The sequence below is a fragment of the Ursus americanus genome, chromosome 14 (assembly GCF_024610735.1).
Source record: "Ursus americanus isolate L20-20 chromosome 14, mUrsAme1.1.p, whole genome shotgun sequence".
In the NCBI taxonomy this organism is placed as follows: domain Eukaryota; kingdom Metazoa; phylum Chordata; class Mammalia; order Carnivora; family Ursidae; genus Ursus; species Ursus americanus.
The window spans coordinates 43,965,581-43,984,112 of record NC_142140.1 but is presented as its reverse complement, the minus strand read 5'-3'; the positions used below and the strand labels follow the sequence as shown (position 1 = coordinate 43,984,112).

Sequence of the window (18,532 nt, the reverse complement as noted above, 5' to 3'; positions counted from 1 at the left end):
CTGAAAACCTCTATCATCCATTAACTCTAGGCAAGGAACTCCACCACCCCACCAGGTTTCATCTGCAGTATCTATTCCTTCTGGAAATTTCCTTTACTCTGGACATCCCTAAAATAGCACAAGAATCTTGGTTGACCAGGACAACCTGTATGGCTGACCCTGCCGGCCAGGTACAAGCCAGTTTTCCTGTGAGGATTTTGTAAGCATCGGCTCCCGAAAGCCAAACTTAGTCTCTCGAAATTGGCTGGTCAAATCACGTATATAGAAAAACCTCTTTCGGGGGTGCATGGGTGGTTCAGTCGTTAAGTGTCTGCCTTCGGCTCAGGGTGTGATCCCAGGGTCCTGGGATCGAGCCCCGCATCGGGCTCCCTGCCCCGCTGGGAGCCTGCTTCTTCCTCTCCCACTCCTCCTGTTTGTGTTCCCTCTCTCGCTGTCTCTCTCTCTCTGTCAAATAAATAAATAAAATCTTAAAAAAAAAAAAAAAGAAAAGAAAAGAAAAAGAAAAACCTCTTTCGGGTTCTGGAGGAGCCTAATTCTAACCCCTCCCCCACCCCCAGCACCTTGAGATCAAACTGGATTTTGTAACTTGATTCCAAAGAGTAGAGAAAGGGAAAAAGTGTAACTTGACAGTAGAGACACCTGGCTGGTATCACCTTAACCACGTGATCCGGGTTAGTATGACCCATGTTAAATCAGGTACATATCACATGCCCTGACATGACGCAATCAAGACACTCCATCTCGGGAGCACCTGGGTGGCTCGGTCGGTTAAGCATCTACCTTTGGCTCAGGTCATGATCTCAGGGTCCTGGGATCGAGTCCCACATCGGGCTCCCTGCTCAGCGGGAAGCCTGCTTCTCCCTCTCCCCTGCCTGCAGCTCCCCCTGCTTGTGTGCGCCCTCTCTCAAATAAATATATTAATTAAAAAAAAAAAAGACACCCCATCTCTGTGGGACTCTTCCCAAAGACCCAGAACTCCAGTCTAACCATGAGAAAACATCACCCCAACCCAGACTGAGAGACATTCTACAAGATATCTTACAGGTACTCCTCAAAAGTGCCAAGGTCATGAACAACGAGGGAAAATGGAGAAAGTGTCACTGACCAGAGGAAAATAACTTAGTGGGATCCTGGCCAATGAACTTTTTTTTTTTAATTTTTTTTATTTTAAGATTTTATTTATTTATTTGAGAGAGAGCGCACAGAAGCGCACACAAGGGGGAGCAGCAGCACCTCCTTCTCAGAGGGAGAAGGAAAAGCATGGTTCCTGCGGAGCAGGGAGCCTGATGTGGGGCTCAATCCCAGGACCCTGGGATCACGACCTGAGCCGAAGGCGGACGCTTAACCGACTGAGCCACCCAAGCGCCCCCAAATGAACATTTTAAGGAATAACTGGAATTATGACTAACACGGTACTATTCTTGCCTCAAATCAGCCAAGGCACCTCCAGGAATCTGACAAACAGAAATGTATCGCAGACAGGGAGGGCATTAACCAATCTCCCTTTAGATGAACTGATTAGGATAATTATGCCTGCAAAATCCTTCCTGGAATATAACATAATATCATACTCACATTCTATCATAGCGACAAGATCTACCCGCGCTGGAGGAGGGCATACAGGTGCATACCTGAGGGGGTAATCTTGGGGTCATCAGAATCCTGCCTCTCGCACCTCCTGATGTAGAAAAATATGACCTACTCACACAGTGAGAAGACCTTTCTGAATTACAGACCAATATATGAGCAGAGAGAGTTTATGGCTTCAATTCTAAAATTTTTAGCCATTGGAGTGCCTGGCTGGCTCAGTCAGTAGAGCACGTGACTCTTAAGCGGAGGGTTGTAAGTTCGAACCCCAGGCTGGGTGTAGCGACTACTTAAAAATAAAATCTTAAAAAAATAAATCAATCAACAGGACCACAGATTACTACAAAACAATATTTGGTTACTTATTGTTTTTTATTTTATTTATTTAAGAGAGAGAAAGAGAGAGAGCTCGAGCAGGGGGAGGGGCAGAGGGAGAGGGAGAAGCAGACTCCCGGCTGAGCGCGGAGCTCCGTCCCAGAACCCCTGGGATCATGACCTGAGCAGAAGTCAGACTCTTAATCGACCGAGCCACCCAGGTGCCCCTACTTGGTTACTTATTTAACCAAAGTGCCAGTAAAAGATTTTAAAGACAAAAACAGTAAGTTCTACATGAGGGGGGGGGAGAAGCCTTAGCTTTTTCAATATCGAGGAGACTCAGTTTTCCTAAGTAGTCAAAGAGCTCCGAGCAACCACATTTTGGTAAAACACAGAATCTTTGTTTTCCACGTGAATCAGTCAACAGGTAAAGAGAAGCCTCTTACCAGAATCCAAGATAACATCGTTCTTTTAACAGAGAAAGCAGATCAAACTCTAGTTTGCATAGTTACACTACTGATATTGAGGCTCATTGTTAAAACCCTTGTAATGAATCCATGTGATTTTCACCAGCTTGCCCACACAAGATCAAAGTTTCTCTCTCTTTCTTCCTCTCCAACTTTCTCTATCTACTTTGATTTTGGTCCTTTGTTTTCCTCATTTTTATTTTGGGTTTTTTTTGTTTTGTTTTGTTTTGTTTTTTGTTTTTTAAGATTTTATTTATTTGACAGAGAGAGACGCAGAGAGAGAGGGAACACAAGCAGAGGGAGAAGCAGACTCCCCACTGAGCAGGGAGCCCGATGAGGGGCTCGATCCCAGGATGCTGGGATCATGACCTGAGCCGAAGGCAGACGCTTAATGACTGAGCCAGACGCTTAATGACTGAGCCACCCAGGCGCCCCCCTCATTCTTATTTTGAACCAACCTTTAAATACCCTTAAGCTAGGACAAAATTACCCTCCTTCACCCCTCATACCTCATGCATCTCCTACCAACACATCCTATTTCCCTTGCATATTTTATATAAGAGTTTTTTCCTGTACCCTGATTTTTTTTTTCTTTTTTTAGGATTTTATTTAGGGTGCATTGGTGGCTCAGTTGGTTAAGTGTCTGCCTTCAGCTCAGGTCATGATCCAGGGGTCCTGGGTTCGAGCCTCATGTCTCCCTGGTCAGTGGGGAGTCTGCTTCTCCCTCTCCCTCTGCTCCTCCCCACCCCCACTAGCTGTGCTCTCTCTCTCTCTCTCAAATAAATAAATAAAATCTTTAAAAAACCCAATATTTCAAAAAATAGAAAAAACAATATTTCAGTGTGGCAAAGGACATGTTCACAAACTAACCCAAATATCTTTAGTGCCTCTATAAAAATTAAGGAGCCAAAGGAGACAAGCTTCAACTCATGTTGAGTAAGCACTAGTTCAGTATTTTATCTTATTTGGAAAAGTTCTAGATATTCAGCGATTATCCATCATTTAACTTAGCAAAACTTCAAGGTTCCAAGTTTCCCAAAAGATTTGGGAAACTATTTTTGAGCCAACTTTTTGTAAAACATAATAACATTCAAAAAGTTCACTTGGGGGGGGCGCCTGGGTGGCACAGTGGTTAAGCGTCTGCCTTCGGCTCAGGGCGTGATCCCGGCGTTATGGGATCGAGCCCCACATCAGGCTCCTCTGCTAGGAGCCTGCTTCTTCCTCTCCCACTCCCCCTGCTTGTGTTCCCTCTCTTGCTGGCTGTCTCTATCTCTGTCAAATAAATAAATAAAAAATCTTTAAAAAAAAAAAAGTTCACTTGTAGGGGCGCCTGGGTGGCTCAGCCGTTAAACATCTGCCTTTGGCTCAGGGCGTGATCCCAGAGTCCTGGGATCGAGCCCCACATCAGGCTCCTCTGCTGGGAGCCTGCTTCTTCCTCTCCCACCCCCAACCCCCGCCTGTGTTCCCTCTCTCGCTGGCTGTCTCTCTCTCTGTCAAATAAATAAATAAAATCTTTTAAAAAAAAAGTTCACTTGTAAATTTTTATCTCATTTACATGTATTTAACTTATTCCTTTTTAACAACTATGCTTAGATGACTCATGAACACTTCATGAGTCACGAGACAGCTAGCCATTATCTGATTCAGTTATTTTTCTTGTTGACAAATCAGGCAAGTATCAAAAATCACAGACACAAAGAACCTAAAAACCTAAACATACGACTCTCTCCTTTTTTTATTTAGTGTCATGCTTGATATGCATCGAACAATTCACTTTTAGTATAGGTTTTGTTCTTAGGGTTGAATTTATGGTTTTATCATCTTAAACACAGAGATCATGAGTGTGTTTGACTAATCTTAATTTATGTAGGCACTTTTTTAATAAGTCAATTAAAAAGAGCTCTTTTTTTTTTTTAGATTTTATTTATTTATTTGACAGAGAGAGAGAGGGAACACAAGCAGGGGGAGTGGGAGAGGAAGAAGCAGGCTTCCAGTGGAGGAGTCTGATGTGGGGCTCGATCCCAGAACGCCAGGATCACGCCCTGAGCCGAAGGCTGACGCTTAACGACTGAGCCACCCAGGCGCCCCTAAAAGAGCTCTTGACAATTACTTTTTAGCAATAGCTTCTTGAGGTAGGAAAATATGGCATAAACTTAGAGATACATACAATCAGAGATCTTCTAGCTCTTATTTTTAAATTTTAGGCCATGAGACAGGTACAAGAATACAGAACTCACATGTTTAAAAAAATATAGTTGAAAAAAATGAATAAATAAAAATAAATTTAAAAACATAGTTGAGGGGTGCCTGGCTGGCTCAGTCAGAAGACCAGGTGACTCTGGATGCCAGGGCTGTGAGTTCAGGCCCCATGTTGGGTGTAGAGATTACTTAAAAATTAAAAAAAAAAAAAATTTATATCTTTAAAAAAAGTAGAGGGGGCGCCTGGTGGCTCAGCCGGAGGCACATGGGACTCGATCTCCAGGTCATGAGTTCAGGGCCCATGTTGGGCATTGAGCTTACATTTAAAAAAATTAAATTGGGGCACCTGGCTGACTCAGTTGGTAAGGCATGCGACTCTCGCTCTCCAGGTTGTAAGCTGGACTTCCACATTGGGTGAAAAGACTACTTAAAAAAAAATTAAAAATCTTAAAAAAAATTTTTTTTAATTTTAAAAATTAAAAAAAAAAAAAGTTGAATCCAAACTATATTTCTGGCAGATGGAATGAGTTACTAATATTGTAAATGGACTTTTAAGAGATTTCACATGCTAGTTTGTTCCCAAATAGCACTCTGAGTAGGTAGTTCTATTTAGCTTTGGAGAGAAGGCTTTGGAAATAGTTCCTATCAGCCTGGGAATATTAGTCTCCAATTAGGCCAATTTCTATCCATAGAGTTCCTTTAAGAATAAAAAAAAGTCCTGGGGTACCTGGGTGGCTCTGGTTAAGCATCTGCCTTCAGCTTGGGTCATGATCTCAGGATCCTAAGATCAAGCAGGGTCCTGGGATTGAGTCAGGCTCCCTGCTCAGCAGGGAATCTGCTTCTTCCTCTCCCTCTGCTCCTTCCCCCTGCTCACGTGTTCTCTCTCTCTCTCAAATAAATAAATAAAATCTTGAAAAAAAAAAAAAAGAATTTAAAAAGTCCTTTCAAATATCTTATCAGGTTTCAGCTCAGACAAACAGTAAAATTTTCTGGCACTACTGAACTCTTTTTTCTTTTTTTAACCAAAAGTATACCTATTCCAAGTGATTCAGAACCCAAATCCAAACCAGAGCCTTTTATGATCTAACCAGGGGCACAAGAGACGCCCCCAAGACGGTACAAAAGATGCACTCTTCCCAAGATCCGGAGCCACTCCCAGAGCCAGCCAAAAGAAAGACAGACAATTCTCCTGAGAGCGGGCAATGACCCTAGCCACAAATGGAGTACAGCTCACTTTTCTGTCTGGTCATCGACTATTCTCAGGGCTCCTAACGTGAGGTCTGGTCTCCTGCAGCACGCAGGAAGCCAGGTCAAGCTTTCAGCACACAAAAGGAGACATACAAGAAAGCAACAGCTGTCCATGGGAGGGGGGATCAACAAGTGTGTACCCAAAACCAAATTTACGAGAGTCACAAAGGATCCAAAGAACTAATCTTTACAAATGGTTTTCTCTTGCCAATCTGAACCCAGAGGGAATGGACAAACAGAAAATTTTACCATCCTCTCTCAACAGACAAGAGATCCAGAAAGCAAATGAGGTAAAAATTCTTACCTTACCTGCTGGCTTCATCAGGCCCCAGGACTTGTCAGCTGCAGACCCCAGAGCCAACAGACAGCCCCAGCCAACGCGATCCCATCCTCATTACCAAACTGTGGGAGCCCTTACAAGAAAAAGGAAGACCCAAGAAGTAATTAGGCCTCAGTGTTTACTTACTAGGTTCAACAGAGGGAGACAATGATAGAAAAGCAACTGAAGTATATGCAGACACTACAGGAAGATAAATTATTGTTATAGGGTCTGTTTGTACGGATCCTCTCAGCCTCAGCTCCCCCTCTCTGGTGATAATGGTGTTTCTTCCTCCTGGTACAGGGAGGGCACCTTCCACTTGGGAATTTTATCTCCTGCTCTCAGGAAGAGAAAAGCAGCTCAGTATGCCCTTTATGAATCTTGCTGTCTTTCAAAAGAATCAATCTGCCACAGTGGCATATTTTGCGGTGGCATGTCCTGACCTCCTTCAACAGAAACACTAAATATCACAGGTCCAGATAGCAAAGGCTCTTCTTCCTGATGGACTCCTTTTTTTTTAAATTTAAGATTTTATTTATTTATTCATGAGAGACAGAGAGAGAGAGAGGCAGAGGGAGAAGCAGGCTCTCCGTGAAGCAGGGAGCCCGGCACGGGACTCGATCCCAGGACCCCGGGATCATGACCTGAGCCGAAGGCAGATGCTTAACTGACTGAGCCACGCAAGTGCCCTTAAGGTTTTATTCTTAAGTAATCTCCACACCTAACATGGGGCTTGAACTCACAACCCCAAGATCAAGAGCCCCAGTAACTCTTTTATCATAAAGGAACATATAGTAAATAGTTGAGTTGTTGCAAACCATACAGTCTTTGTTACAGCTACTCATTGTAGTGAGAAAGGAGACGATACAGAAGCAAATGGGCATGGCTCTGTTCCAATATAGCTTTATTTATGGATTCAGAAATTTGATTTTCGGGGCGCCTGGGTGGCACAGCGGTTAAGCGTCTGCCTTCGGCTCAGGGCATGATCCCGGCGTTCTGGGATCGAGCCCCACATCAGGCTCCTCCGCTATGATCCTGCTTCTTCCTCTCCCACTCCCCCTGCTTGTGTTCCCTCTCTCGCTGGCTGTCTCTATCTCTGTCGAATAAATAAAAATAAAAAAAAATAAAAAAAATATTAAAAAATCTAAAGAAATTTGATTTTCCTGTAATTTTCATGTCATAGCATATTATTCTTATTTTCCCCCCAACCTTTTGTCAACTGGGAAAAGGAGGCAAAACTGAAAAGGAACAAATGATTCATTTGGGGTCTCGGAATTACAATTCAGGAGCACAGATTCCAGAGTAACCAGGAAAGTGTCTCCTTCATGTAGGAAAAGGGTTTTTATGAGAAAGAAGGAAGGGGTAATTACCTGATTTAGATAAAGAAGAAAGAAACCCTGCTAATCTGGTGATGACTGATGTAGGGTTCGAAGCCAATGGCCAAGAAAGAATTCTTGAGACATCTTTGGTGCAAAAAGGTCGTTTTATTACAGCACGGGGACAGGACCTGTGGGCAGAAAGAGCTGCACTCAGGTCATGAGAAGTGGCTGGTTATATACTTCCAAGTTGGGAAGGGTTTTGGGAGAGCGTAAATCTCTAAGGAATTCTGGGAAAAAGGTTTCCAGGACCTTGAGGGGTCTAACTCTTGGTGGGTAAAGGTCATTTATTACAATCTAGTAAAACCTGAGTCATGAGACCCTTCAGATGTATATCGGTGGGTCATCTGCTTGGGGGATGACTGCCATCGTGTATCTTGGGGGATAGAGATAAAGGAAGTTTCCGAAGGAATTTTTATGTTAAAGTAGACTTACAGGATCCTGGGGGTCAGGCTAAGATCGCCTTTTGCCCTTAGCAAACTATTATCATCCAGGCGGCTGAGTCCCTAGAGGAATGTCACTCTTCCTGTTTCAAGGACTTGTCAGTGGGCTGAGGGTAGTAAGGATATTAAATTTTTCTTTTGTCTTTTTTCCCACATCACTGATCAGTTGAGTCACTTCTGATTATTATAATTTTATTGGTGCTATCAAATGAAACTGTCCCTGGTAATTATTAACTTTACTTTCTCCCTATGATCCGAATGCCAACTGCTCTGTTGAAATCTTGCGAGCAACTGCTTGTAAAACTATTGCTGCTTCTGGCCCAGTTCAAGAGTTCATCTGTTGGAAAGGAAAACAGGGCTTCAAAAAGGATTCTCTCTCATGTCCAGAAATTTTATACTATTTCACACATTTAAAAAATATAAGACATACATTTTTACCTTTTAAGCTTCACAAGAACAGCAAGGGGATTTGGACCACGGGTCGCAGTTTGCGACACCCTGTTTCCTTGTAAGTAACGGCTAGGTTTCCATGGAAACTCCTATTTTCCCCCTACAGGAACACAGGAGGAACACACAGTTGTTTGCAGAGCTGCCTGTGAAATGAGTTAATGCACGTAAAGTGCCCAGAACCGCGCCTAACGTCTTAACTATTACTATTCTGGAACTGAGGTCTGATACCGAGCTCAAGTCAGGACCTAGGTCAATGGCTGGGCCAGATCCTAGCGGGCCCCGCGGGGAGCCGAACTGTACCCCGCCCGACTTCCGTGAGTCTTTGCGGGATCAGACTTCCGCCGCGGGAGCCGCGACGTCGCGACTCGGAACCCTTCTCAGGAATTCCGCGAGAATCGGAGAATCTGGAAGGCAACTAGGCGACGGAGCAAGATTGGCCATCTCCACACGGGAGGCGGGACAACCGGCGGCGAGTCGCGGGCGTAAGGCTAGTCTGCGATTGGTCAGAGCAGCATAGGGCCGGTTGGTTAGCGAGCGGCGACGGTTGTCCATAGGCCGGCGTAGAAAGGGGCGGGGAAACGAGGGTGGCAAGGCGGCAATTGAACTGCGCGTGGCGGAGAGACGCTTATTTGCGATTGGTCCGTAACGTGCAGAAGGCGGTGTTTGGCTTCGTTCAGCGATTGGCCCGGGGATGGGATGCCGGCCTTTTATTGGTTACCACATCTCGAGCCCGGCAAAGGGGAGCGCCGAGCGGTCCGCGATCTGCTGGCAAGGGCTGGGGCGGGCGTGCAGACCGGGGAGATCGCGTGAGATTGGCCAGCACCGGGAGGGCATCCCCGGCGCCGGGGCCTGAGTCGCGGTGGGCTATGGCTTCCGGCGGCTGGCGCTGGCTTCGCGGCCTGAGGGCCGTGGGGCAGCCCCTGTTCCAAGGCCGCGCGCTGCTCGTCACCAACACGCTGGGCAGTGGTGTTCTCATGGCGGCCGGGGACGGTGTGCGCCAGTCCTGGGAGGTCCGCGCCCGGCCTGGCCAGAAGTTCGATCCCCGGCGCTCAGGTGAGGTGGCCGGCGCTGCTGGTCCTTGACCCCAGGGGACCTTTGACCCCAAACTCAGATTCGGAGACCCCTGACCTGTGCCTCAGTTCCCGGCGGGAACCTTGACCTTGGCGTGCATCCAAGACCCTCTTATCCCAAACTCGGGTCTCCGTCCCCTCTCCCCACCCCGGGGTCTTAGCCTACTCCCCACCCCAGGTCTCCATTTCCTCCTACTTCCTTGTCCCTGTCTCCTCCCGAACCCAGTTTCCGTCCCCCTCCCACCTCCTCATCCGCTTCCTTTATTCTGTCACTGAGATCAAGCACTGAGCACTGGAAACTGCACCAAGGATAGTCAAGGGCTCAGCGTCTGGACCCAGACAGCCTGGGATTGTGCCCTGGCCCCACACTTCCCAACCTGTTGTGCCTGTTTCCTCCTCCGGAAAGCAGAGCAGTGGTAGAACCCCCTCACAGGGTGGTGAAGGGGATAAGGAGAGAAAACGGGAGAGGAGCCACTGGAACGGTGCCTGTCAGTGGGGCTTGTAATGGAAGAACATACAGGTGGGCTCTGGGAGGGCTTCAGGTTTCCCAGGGAGGGAGGGTAACCAGGGACGGAATGGATCGGAGGGCTTGCTGGCCCCCCCTGACTCTTGAATTGCTCTTAGCGAGCATGTTTGCAGTGGGCTGCAGTATGGGTCCCTTCCTGCACTACTGGTACCTCTGGCTGGATCACCTGCTCCCAGCGTCTGGCCTCTCTGGCCTCCCAAACGTCCTCAGGAAGGTCCTCATCGACCAGCTCGTGGCTTCTCCCATGCTAGGCGTCTGGTACTTCTTGGGTAAGGACTCTTGTGAGCTTGGGCTTTGCCCCTCCATATGTTAGGAGAGGCAGAGCCAGCTTTGTGTTAAGAGGGATGCTGAGGTGCATTTCTGATGTTCCTCTTGTGTGTGTGGCTCTGGACTGGGTGCTGGGTCACAGTGGTGCAAGGACAGACCCACTGGGGGAAGGTATGAACAGCAGAATCCGAAAATGGTGCTTAGTGTAGGAGGGATGAAGCAGTTATCAGGTGGGGCTGCCCTGGGCAGTGGTTGGGAGGGCCGCCCAGAGGAGAGGACACACAGCTGAGACGCAGCTGAGATGTGAAGAAGGAGCCAGCAGGCATGAAGAACTGCCCATGCAAAGGCCCTGAGGCTGAAGGAAGAGTTGCTGAGGCTGGGGTTGATGGGTACAATCATCCAGCCCTTGGCTCTGGGGAGAGTGTCGCCCCCGCCCCCTCCCCCCAGGCTCAGTTACCTCCTTTGTGAAAGAAGGGAAATAAAACAGCCTCAGCCTCAGGAAGGGTGAATCTTCATCCTTTGGGGTGCCTGTGTGTTTGTTTGTTTTTAGAGAGAGGGAGGCAGGGGCAGAGGGAGAGGGAGAGAGAGAATCCTAAGCAGGCTCCATACTGGTAACGGAGCCCAACTCAGGTTCAGTCCTAGGACCCTGAGATCATGACCTGAGCCGAAACTAAGGGTTGGAGGCTTAACCTACTAAACCACTCAGGTGCCCCTAAGAGGGGGGGGGTGTTTATTTATAACATCTCCCTCACTGGAACCAACTTGTTGTGCCTTGTTTCTCCACACCAGCCACTCTGCTGTATGTGGCCCTTCCCCACCCCAAGGTTTGTAAGCATCTTGGTCTGTCTGCCTGGGACACCACTGTCCCTCAGGGTTCCTGCCCCATCTGCTCCATCAACGGTACTCCCCAGCCTTTGACACTCTAATTTCTTGGTCTCCTTCCCAGGCCTTGGCTGCCTGGAGGGCCAAACCCTGGATGAGAGCTGCCAGGAGCTACGGGACAAGTTCTGGGAATTCTACAAGGTGGGCCACGCCCACCCCTTCACTCCCTGCCCCTCCCCTTCACAGCCGCCGCCCTGCAAGGCCCCGCCCCTCACCGCACTCTGCTCCTCCCCGCAGGCTGACTGGTGTGTTTGGCCAGCTGCCCAGCTGGTGAACTTCCTCTTCGTGCCCCCCCAGTTCCGAGTCACCTACATCAACGGCCTGACGCTGGGCTGGGACACGTACCTCTCCTACCTGAAGTACCGGGTGAGCTCGGTGGGCGGACCAGACACCCAGGGGGCTCCTCAGGGGCCGCATGTGTAAACCCCAGATGGCGGTGCAGCTGCGCTCTAGGGTGCGGCCCTCCTAGGCCTGTGATCATCTGCACACCACAGCAGGCGGGTGGGGAGCTGATCACCAGCAGAGTGAAGACCCAGCCCCTCTCTGCTGTTCGATGTGACCTGGGCCAGGTCCCTGCTGCATCTGTCCCGCAAGACTGAGCCCAGCCAGAAGACAGGTGGGTGAGGACTCGCTTGGTGAAGAGGAGTCCAGAGGGGTGACCAGGGTATGTGACCAGACCCCTCTTGCATGGACAGATCCTGGTCCCGTCCACCCCTAGGCTGCATGGCCCTGGGCACCGTGCAGACTGAGCTGCCCCAGCCCTCTCGACTGGATGCCAGACAGGGCAAGACTGACCCTCTGCAGGCCAGGCCTGGCCCTGGCCCCGGCCCCTCCCTAACCCCTAGGCATCTGGCTGGGCTGCTCCTTCCAAGCCTGATATAAGACCTCAGTTTCCCCATCTGGTACACAACCATGAAGATGGTCATCCAGGAGCCCCTCACCGCAGGCCCTCCGTGAACCAGTGAGAGATCCAGCCACAGCACCCGGCCCCAGCCAGCGAGTCCCAAGCCTCAACCCCTCACCACTATTATGGGCTGGGCCCTGGGCGCAAGGTGGTGACACAGCCCATCCCCTTGGAGCAGGGCCCAGCCTGGAGTTGGCTCCCAGAATCTGGAGCCTTAGGCAGGGCCAGGTGGTCTCCAGTCTCATCCTCAGGTCGCAGACTGTAGAAATTCTATTAAATTCTCTTGTCATTGAAAATCCTGTGGATGACCAAGGCCACCCTGGCAGGCTGGCACTCATAGGGACACAGTGTCATCCATTCGCTTTATTGGGTGTGTGTAGTGTTGTCATGACATCTCCTAGGGATCTGGGGGGCACGTTTGACACTCATGACGTCAGAACAGGTCTGGTGTTGGGGGGGTCCCAGGGTGGCGAGTACCCACAGCAGCCCTCACCTCCAAATAAGGGTAAAACTTTGGGGGTGAGGAGCCAGGCGGGCCGTTACCTGGCTCTGATCCACCCAATGGTCCATGCTGAGACCCCCGCAATGGCCTTGGCCCACCGTGTCACAGCCGAGAGGCTGGCAGACCTGACTACCTCCCATCACCCAATCAGCCTGCCCTGGGGGGGTCATCGGGCCCCCTCTGCAAAACCGGTAACTGTTGATGGGGGTGAATTTTAAAAAAGGTGGGGTCTTGAGAGGAGGGTGAGCGGTGAGTTCACAGGGCCACGACACGCCACGGCAGAGTGGGGACAGGGCTGTATGTACAGGGTGGGACATGGGGTGGGTGGGGAGCCTGAGCCCCTGTGGGACATCTCCAATAAATAAATAAATAACTACGATAATAAATAAGGGTGAGGGGCTAAGTTGGGGTGGGGGTGTCACGCCCTGGGCCAGTGGGGGCTGGATCGGGCCCAGGGGGTGGGCAGGAGTGGGGCCAGGATGGGGCAAGGGCAGCTCTCAGCAGGCGCAGTCCTGGTGTGGAGGCGCCTGCTGGTCCGTGAGCTGTGGGCCCTGCTTGGCGCCTGTGACCGCAGGGTCGGCCGTGTCCAGGGACTCGGACATCTTCTCACAGATGACGTCCACCAGGCGCTCAAAGGTCTGCTTGACATTAATGTTGTCCTTCGCGCTTGCCTCAAAGAACTCAAAGCCTGTGGGTGGGGAAGGGAGGGGTGAGGACCCTGGTTCCTACCCTCCCCCCCAGCTCCCAGAGATGCTTCTCTGAGGGCAGGGAACATCTGCAGATTCCTGGTGCCAACCACTTGTTAAAGGCACCAAGGGAAGCAGGTCAGCCCTATGTTTCTTGTACTCCTTCCTGCTCTCTAAAACTGTCCCCTTCTCACCTCCAGGCCCCTGGCAAGACCCAGTTCCCTGCTCCCGCCATCCACCCTAAGCCGTTGCATGGGCCCTGACAGCATCTGCCACTCCCATCCCCCTGTGCCCTCCCTTGCTAACACACCCCCTGGCTCCCTGTGGCCCCTGCAGGAGTCCCAGGGCCTCAGCATACGGTTCACACCCTGCTTGATCAGCCACGTTTTCCCCAAGTGACCCTCGTGTTCCAGCCCTATAAAATTTGCCAGAACACCCAGGATCTTCCCCGCCTCTGGCCTTTGCCTAAAGTTGTTCCCTCTGCCCGAGAACACACCCTTTGCTCAAGCACCAGATCCAGAGCTTTCTTCCAGGTCTTACACCAGGCAGAGCCTGGTCACCCCCCCCCCCCCGCATGCATTTCCCCAGCCCAGGTCTCTCCCTCTACCCCACAAAATGAGGCCTCGGGGGCCCAGCAACTGAACACAAGGCTGGCACGGAGGGTGTCAGCGAATCAGTAACTTACTGAACAGCAAACTCCTATGCATCCATCCAGATCCAGCTCCTGGCCCCAGGCCCTTTGCAGAAAGTGTGAATTGTCTGCTTTCAAATCCAGGCCCTGTCCTGGCTTTGCTGGGAGGTCTTGGGTGTGTCCCCTCCCCTTTCAGGGCCTCAGTGTCTATTTGGTAGCCTGGAGGTATGCAGCCCCACTAGGCACTCACCAAGGTGGTCAGCCAACTGCCGGCCACGCTCTGATGACACCACCCGTTCATCCTCCATGTCACACTTGTTCCCCACCAGCAGCACCTGGGCGTTGTCCCATGAGTAGGTCTTGATCTGGGTCGACCTGCGGGAGGCAGTGACTGGTGGGTAGGGCTGGAAGAGCTACTAGCTCCAGCGTCCTCTCTTCTCCCCCTCCCTCACCGGCCTCCAGCCCCCCACCTCCTGAGTATTGCTTGAACTTGGCAGGCTTGGTCTGTCCTCCCAGCCTCTGTCCTGCCAAGAACACGGTCCCACGGCTCCCTGATCTTTGAAATCCCTTTCACGCAGGCTTGCCCACCCTTCCCAGATCCCCGTCCCCCAGATACAAGAACTCCTCCCTCCTCTGCCAATTCAGAAATTTCCCTAAAACGTATCGTTACTTTAGGCAGAAATGTAAATGTTTATATCCTTTCATCCTATGCAAACTGTCCTTACATTTTCTACCCCCTCCCTGATTTTTTTTTTACCTCTAAATTTACAATTTCACTTTTCCACCTGAAAGGAAATCCTTTTTTCTCCCTTAGTTTGAGCCACTGCCGCCACATTTTAGTTATTACAGACTGACAGCAGGTCTGAGAATCCAGCTCCAAAGACCAGACGCTGGGAGGGGGTGAGGGTGTGCTCACCAGTCCTGCACGGCGTTGAACGACTCCTCATTGGTAATGTCATACATGAGGATAAAGCCCATGGCACCCCGGTAGTAGGCTGTGGTGATGGTCCGGTACCGCTCTTGCCCTGCTGTGTCCTGGAGGAAGATAAGATGGGGGTCAGACAGGCGTCACACATGAGCTCCTCAGAGTGGAAACGAGCTCCGAGATTGTCCAGTCCAGCCCCCTTGAGGACCGGAGAGGAGTAGGGGCTGGCCCAAAGGCACGGCGGGTCAGGGAAAGTAGGCTGGCCATCTACACGGAGAACATGGTGCTCAACCGTCCTCCGGAGGCAGGTACCTACAGTATCATTCATTCGTCGTACCTGGGCATTGACCTGTGTGTGCTGCACCCCGTGCTGGGCACTGGGAACACAGCTGTTAACAAAATGGACAAGAATCACTGCCTTGTGGAACTGACTACCCAATGTAGGAAACATACAATAAGCATAAAAAGGAAAAAAATGTATCCTATGTTGGAGGGTGATGAAGACAGGGGGGGAAATAAAGCTGGACAAAGAAGGCTGGGCAGGTGGGCAAGGGTATGGTTTTAGAAGCTAAAGGAAGTGAGGAGGGAACCATGTGGGGATTAGGGGAAAGACAACCCAGGCCGAGGGCACAGCTGGGGCAAAGGCTCTCAAGTGGGTCTGTGTCCCGTACGCTTGAGGAATGGTGAGGAGGCGGGGACGGAAGGAGACAGACCAGGCATGGTCTCCCAGGCCAGGGGATGGGTCAGATAGGAGCCATGGGAACGTAATGAGCAGAGAAGGGACAGCTCTGGCTTGGGATTTACAGGTTCCTTCGGGCCTCCATGTGGTTAAGGGAGGTGGCCAGTAGACCCTGGGGAAGGTGCCTGCTCCTGTCCCAGAGAATGAGGCTGAGGGGCTAAGATCAAGCTGAAATCTCATACAGACGTGAAAGAACTTAAAAGGGGGGAACTGAGGTACAGAGCCAAGTGATGCTCTTGATAACAGCAGGCAGAGGGGACGACCGGGCATCTGCTCCTCCCCCACTCCTGGAGAGCAGTGATGGGGCACCCATGGGAGAACAGGGCACTCTCCTCTGGGCCTTTAGCCCCTGATACACAGTAGGCACCTGATAAATGCCCAGGGTGTGAGTGAACGAATCCAGACAGGAAAGAGGCAAAGCTGGGGCTGCTTTTCTGGGAAGGTAAACCGACAGAGACAGGAGCTCCCCAGCTGGACCCACCCAGATCTGCAGCTTGATCCTCTTGTCGTTGCGGTAGATGGTCTTGACCTTGAAGTCGATGCCCACAGTGCTGACGAAAGCAGGCGTGAAGGAGTCGTCTGCATAGCGGAATAGGAAAGATGTCTTGCCCACGCTGCTGTTGCCAATGATGAGGATCTTGAACATGTAATCGAAGTTCTGGTCCGAGGACTCCTTCTGCCCATAGCGCGAGTCCGTGGCGGATGCCATCTGGGTGTGCAGGGTGGAGGTGAGCCTGAGCGGTCCCCTTCCGCCCCCAACTGCCCAAGCCCCAGGCACAGGGTGCAGAGAACTCCAGAGCTCCTGAGAGGGGCTAGTGTTTAGAGATTACCCTTATCTCATCAGGAGCCCCAGTACTAACGGTGGGGCCCATGGCAAACGGCGGGCCGTGACCTTGAAAGGCCGGAAGTGTCAAGGGAGGAGCTCAGAGAGATGGGGATGGGGACACCCCTGTAGCCCCCTCCAACACGCCTTCACCCCAGGCCGGGCTGTATTCCTAAACCCTAAGGCTGAGCGGGTAGGGGTGACTGCGGCCGGCCCCGCCCTCCATCAGTCATTCATGTTCCTCAGAACGGAGCCGCGCGGGCGCAACTGCACACGCGTGTACCTTCCCGCGGGGATGTGCGTCGTAGCACCCCCTTCCCCCAGACTCCTAAGCTGGGAGAGATCGGACTGAGACAGCTGGTCATGTGATAGGGGCGGGGCGTGCACACGCTCACGTGCACGCAGTAGGGAACACACGCGTACACGCGTGTGCACATGAGAGTCGAATACATTCGGTGCACAGGAAAGAGACGCAGACACTTGTCCGCACGCCAACACGCATATACAAGTGTACAAACCCACCCGTGCACAAAGCGCCCTCCACCCATGTAGGCGTGTACACGTCACCCACGCGGACACGCATTCCCGTGCACGTATGCACACGGCGTGCACGCACACGCATAGTCCATGCGTCTCCTTCCACCTGCCTGCGGCACGCACTCACCGGGCTCGGGACACCCACAGGGTCACACGAGCATACCCCGGTACATAAGCAAAAGGGTATGCACACAGACCCGCTGGCACAGACGGGCGCGCACACGCGTGTTCACACCGCACGCATGCGCACGCACAGAGCCTCCCGCGCGCACAGCTTCCCGCAAGGCACTCGCCTCCCCTCCCCCTCCGCCGCAGAGGCCAGAGGTGGGGGGTGGGGGTGAGGAGCGGGCAGGTAGGGGGAGCCGGGGCCCTACCCCTACAAGGGCTGTGACCGCCGCATCCTTCCCCCCACTTAACCCTAGTCAACCTCGTCCCCTACTCTGGCAAGCCCATCAGTCAAATGAAGGTTATGTAGGTGTTGGGAGAGGCGGCGAACCAGGCCGCTCGGGAACTCACCTTGCCCTGCACCGATGCGGTGGTGACCCTAGCGGCGGCGACTTTTTGGTGGCGGTGGTGACGGGGCCCCCTGCGTTGATGTGGGGCTGCGCGACAGGGGCAGCGGCGGCGGCAGAAACGGCTCAGGCCCCTGCAGTCCGCGGTGACGTCCTGCAAAGAGTGAGGCGGGGCCTCACATGCAGATACGGCCGTGACGCCATCCTGGGGCGGAGCCGCGCCTGGAGAAGCAGCCCCCTGACGCACGCAGAGCCAGGAGGGGCGGGGCTCCCACCCAGATTGACGCGCGAATGGGGCGGGAATCAGTGTGCTCATCCAGTAGCGCGCGGGGGAGGTGCCTACCTATTGCGCCTTCGGCCAGTGTCAGGGAGGCGGGACTGAGTGGCTCCCTCTCACTGGCTTAAGCGTCCGAGCGACGGACTGGATGACCAATCAGAGATCACTGTCTTTCTGCTCTTGTCCAATGGTGGTTCCCAAGTGGTTGCAGGGATGAGAGGTTGAGGCCTTCGCAGAGCCTGAGTCTTCAGGGGGCGTTCCCCTTCCCCGCCCCCTCCCACCTTTGGTCTGAGACTTCCGCGGTCCCCGCCCTGTCTTGCGTGCCGCGATCTCTTGCTAAAAACGCTCCCAATTCCCAATCTCAGTCCAATCTCAGAAGAGTAACGGACATGTGAGAGACGCTCCATGCCCCCTAATTATGGGTTCAAAATAAGTACAAATTAAGAAAAAGCGAAAATAGTGGTCAAGAGAGACCCCTTCCAATTTCTGACGTGTAAGACCCCCAAAGAGGACCGGGTTGGTAGATGCCCAATCCTGTTTCTGAGATGAAAAAGAAGAAGAAGAAGAAGGAGAAGGAGAAGAAGAAGAAGAAGAAGAAGAAGAAGAAGGGGATCAAGAGAACTAATTTCTAGAAAAGAAGGAAGGGGCTAACCCACAGGAGAACCCCTCCTCTCCCTGCGCTCCACTTTCCAGAGAAAAATTCGAAGATAATGCTGAAGTGGGGCAGAGAAATGGCTTATCTCCTAAACCCCCAAAGCCTGCAGGAAACAACAACGGGAAACAGGGAGAGTCTCTGCGAGGTTCAAAGACTCAACAATAAAGATGAGTCTGGGAGATGCTTTATCAG

At 51.6% G+C, this 18,532-nt stretch overlaps 2 protein-coding genes and 1 long non-coding RNA gene across 7 annotated transcripts; 1 reads left to right on the top strand and 2 right to left on the bottom strand.

Moving 5' to 3' along the window:
* Positions 1–5,085: 5,085 nt before the first annotated feature.
* On the bottom strand, positions 5,086–8,843 carry LOC148108955 (uncharacterized). The gene is made up of 4 exons (XR_015726697.1): positions 8,393–8,843; positions 7,947–8,291; positions 7,506–7,642; positions 5,086–6,229 (listed from the first exon to the last, which is right to left on the bottom strand). It is a non-coding gene; the product is annotated as an uncharacterized LOC148108955 (long non-coding RNA).
* On the top strand, positions 8,830–11,985 carry MPV17L2 (MPV17 mitochondrial inner membrane protein like 2). 5 transcript variants are annotated; one of them, XM_045778642.2, is made up of 6 exons: positions 8,830–9,457; positions 10,099–10,269; positions 11,214–11,290; positions 11,387–11,515; positions 11,644–11,765; positions 11,845–11,979. In XM_045778642.2, exons 1-5 carry the CDS (start codon positions 9,271–9,273, stop codon positions 11,746–11,748), a joined length of 669 nt encoding a protein of 222 aa, XP_045634598.1. In that variant the 5' UTR covers positions 8,830–9,270; the 3' UTR covers positions 11,749–11,765; positions 11,845–11,979. The 5 variants fall into 5 exon arrangements, with proteins under 5 accessions (XP_045634598.1, XP_045634597.1, XP_087723287.1 ...); XM_045778641.2 differs by having other exon boundaries at positions 11,644–11,985; XM_087867160.1 differs by lacking the exon at positions 8,830–9,457 and adding an exon at positions 9,464–9,994 and having other exon boundaries at positions 11,644–11,985.
* Positions 11,986–12,396: 411 nt separating this feature from the next.
* On the bottom strand, positions 12,397–17,578 carry RAB3A (RAB3A, member RAS oncogene family). The gene is made up of 5 exons (XM_045778643.2): positions 17,413–17,578; positions 16,018–16,245; positions 14,789–14,907; positions 14,123–14,247; positions 12,397–13,243 (listed from the first exon to the last, which is right to left on the bottom strand). The coding sequence occupies exons 2-5, from the start codon at positions 16,243–16,245 to the stop codon at positions 13,053–13,055; spliced, it is 663 nt and encodes a 220-aa protein (XP_045634599.1). The 5' UTR covers positions 17,413–17,578; the 3' UTR covers positions 12,397–13,052.
* Between the last annotated feature and the right edge of the window lie 954 nt (positions 17,579–18,532).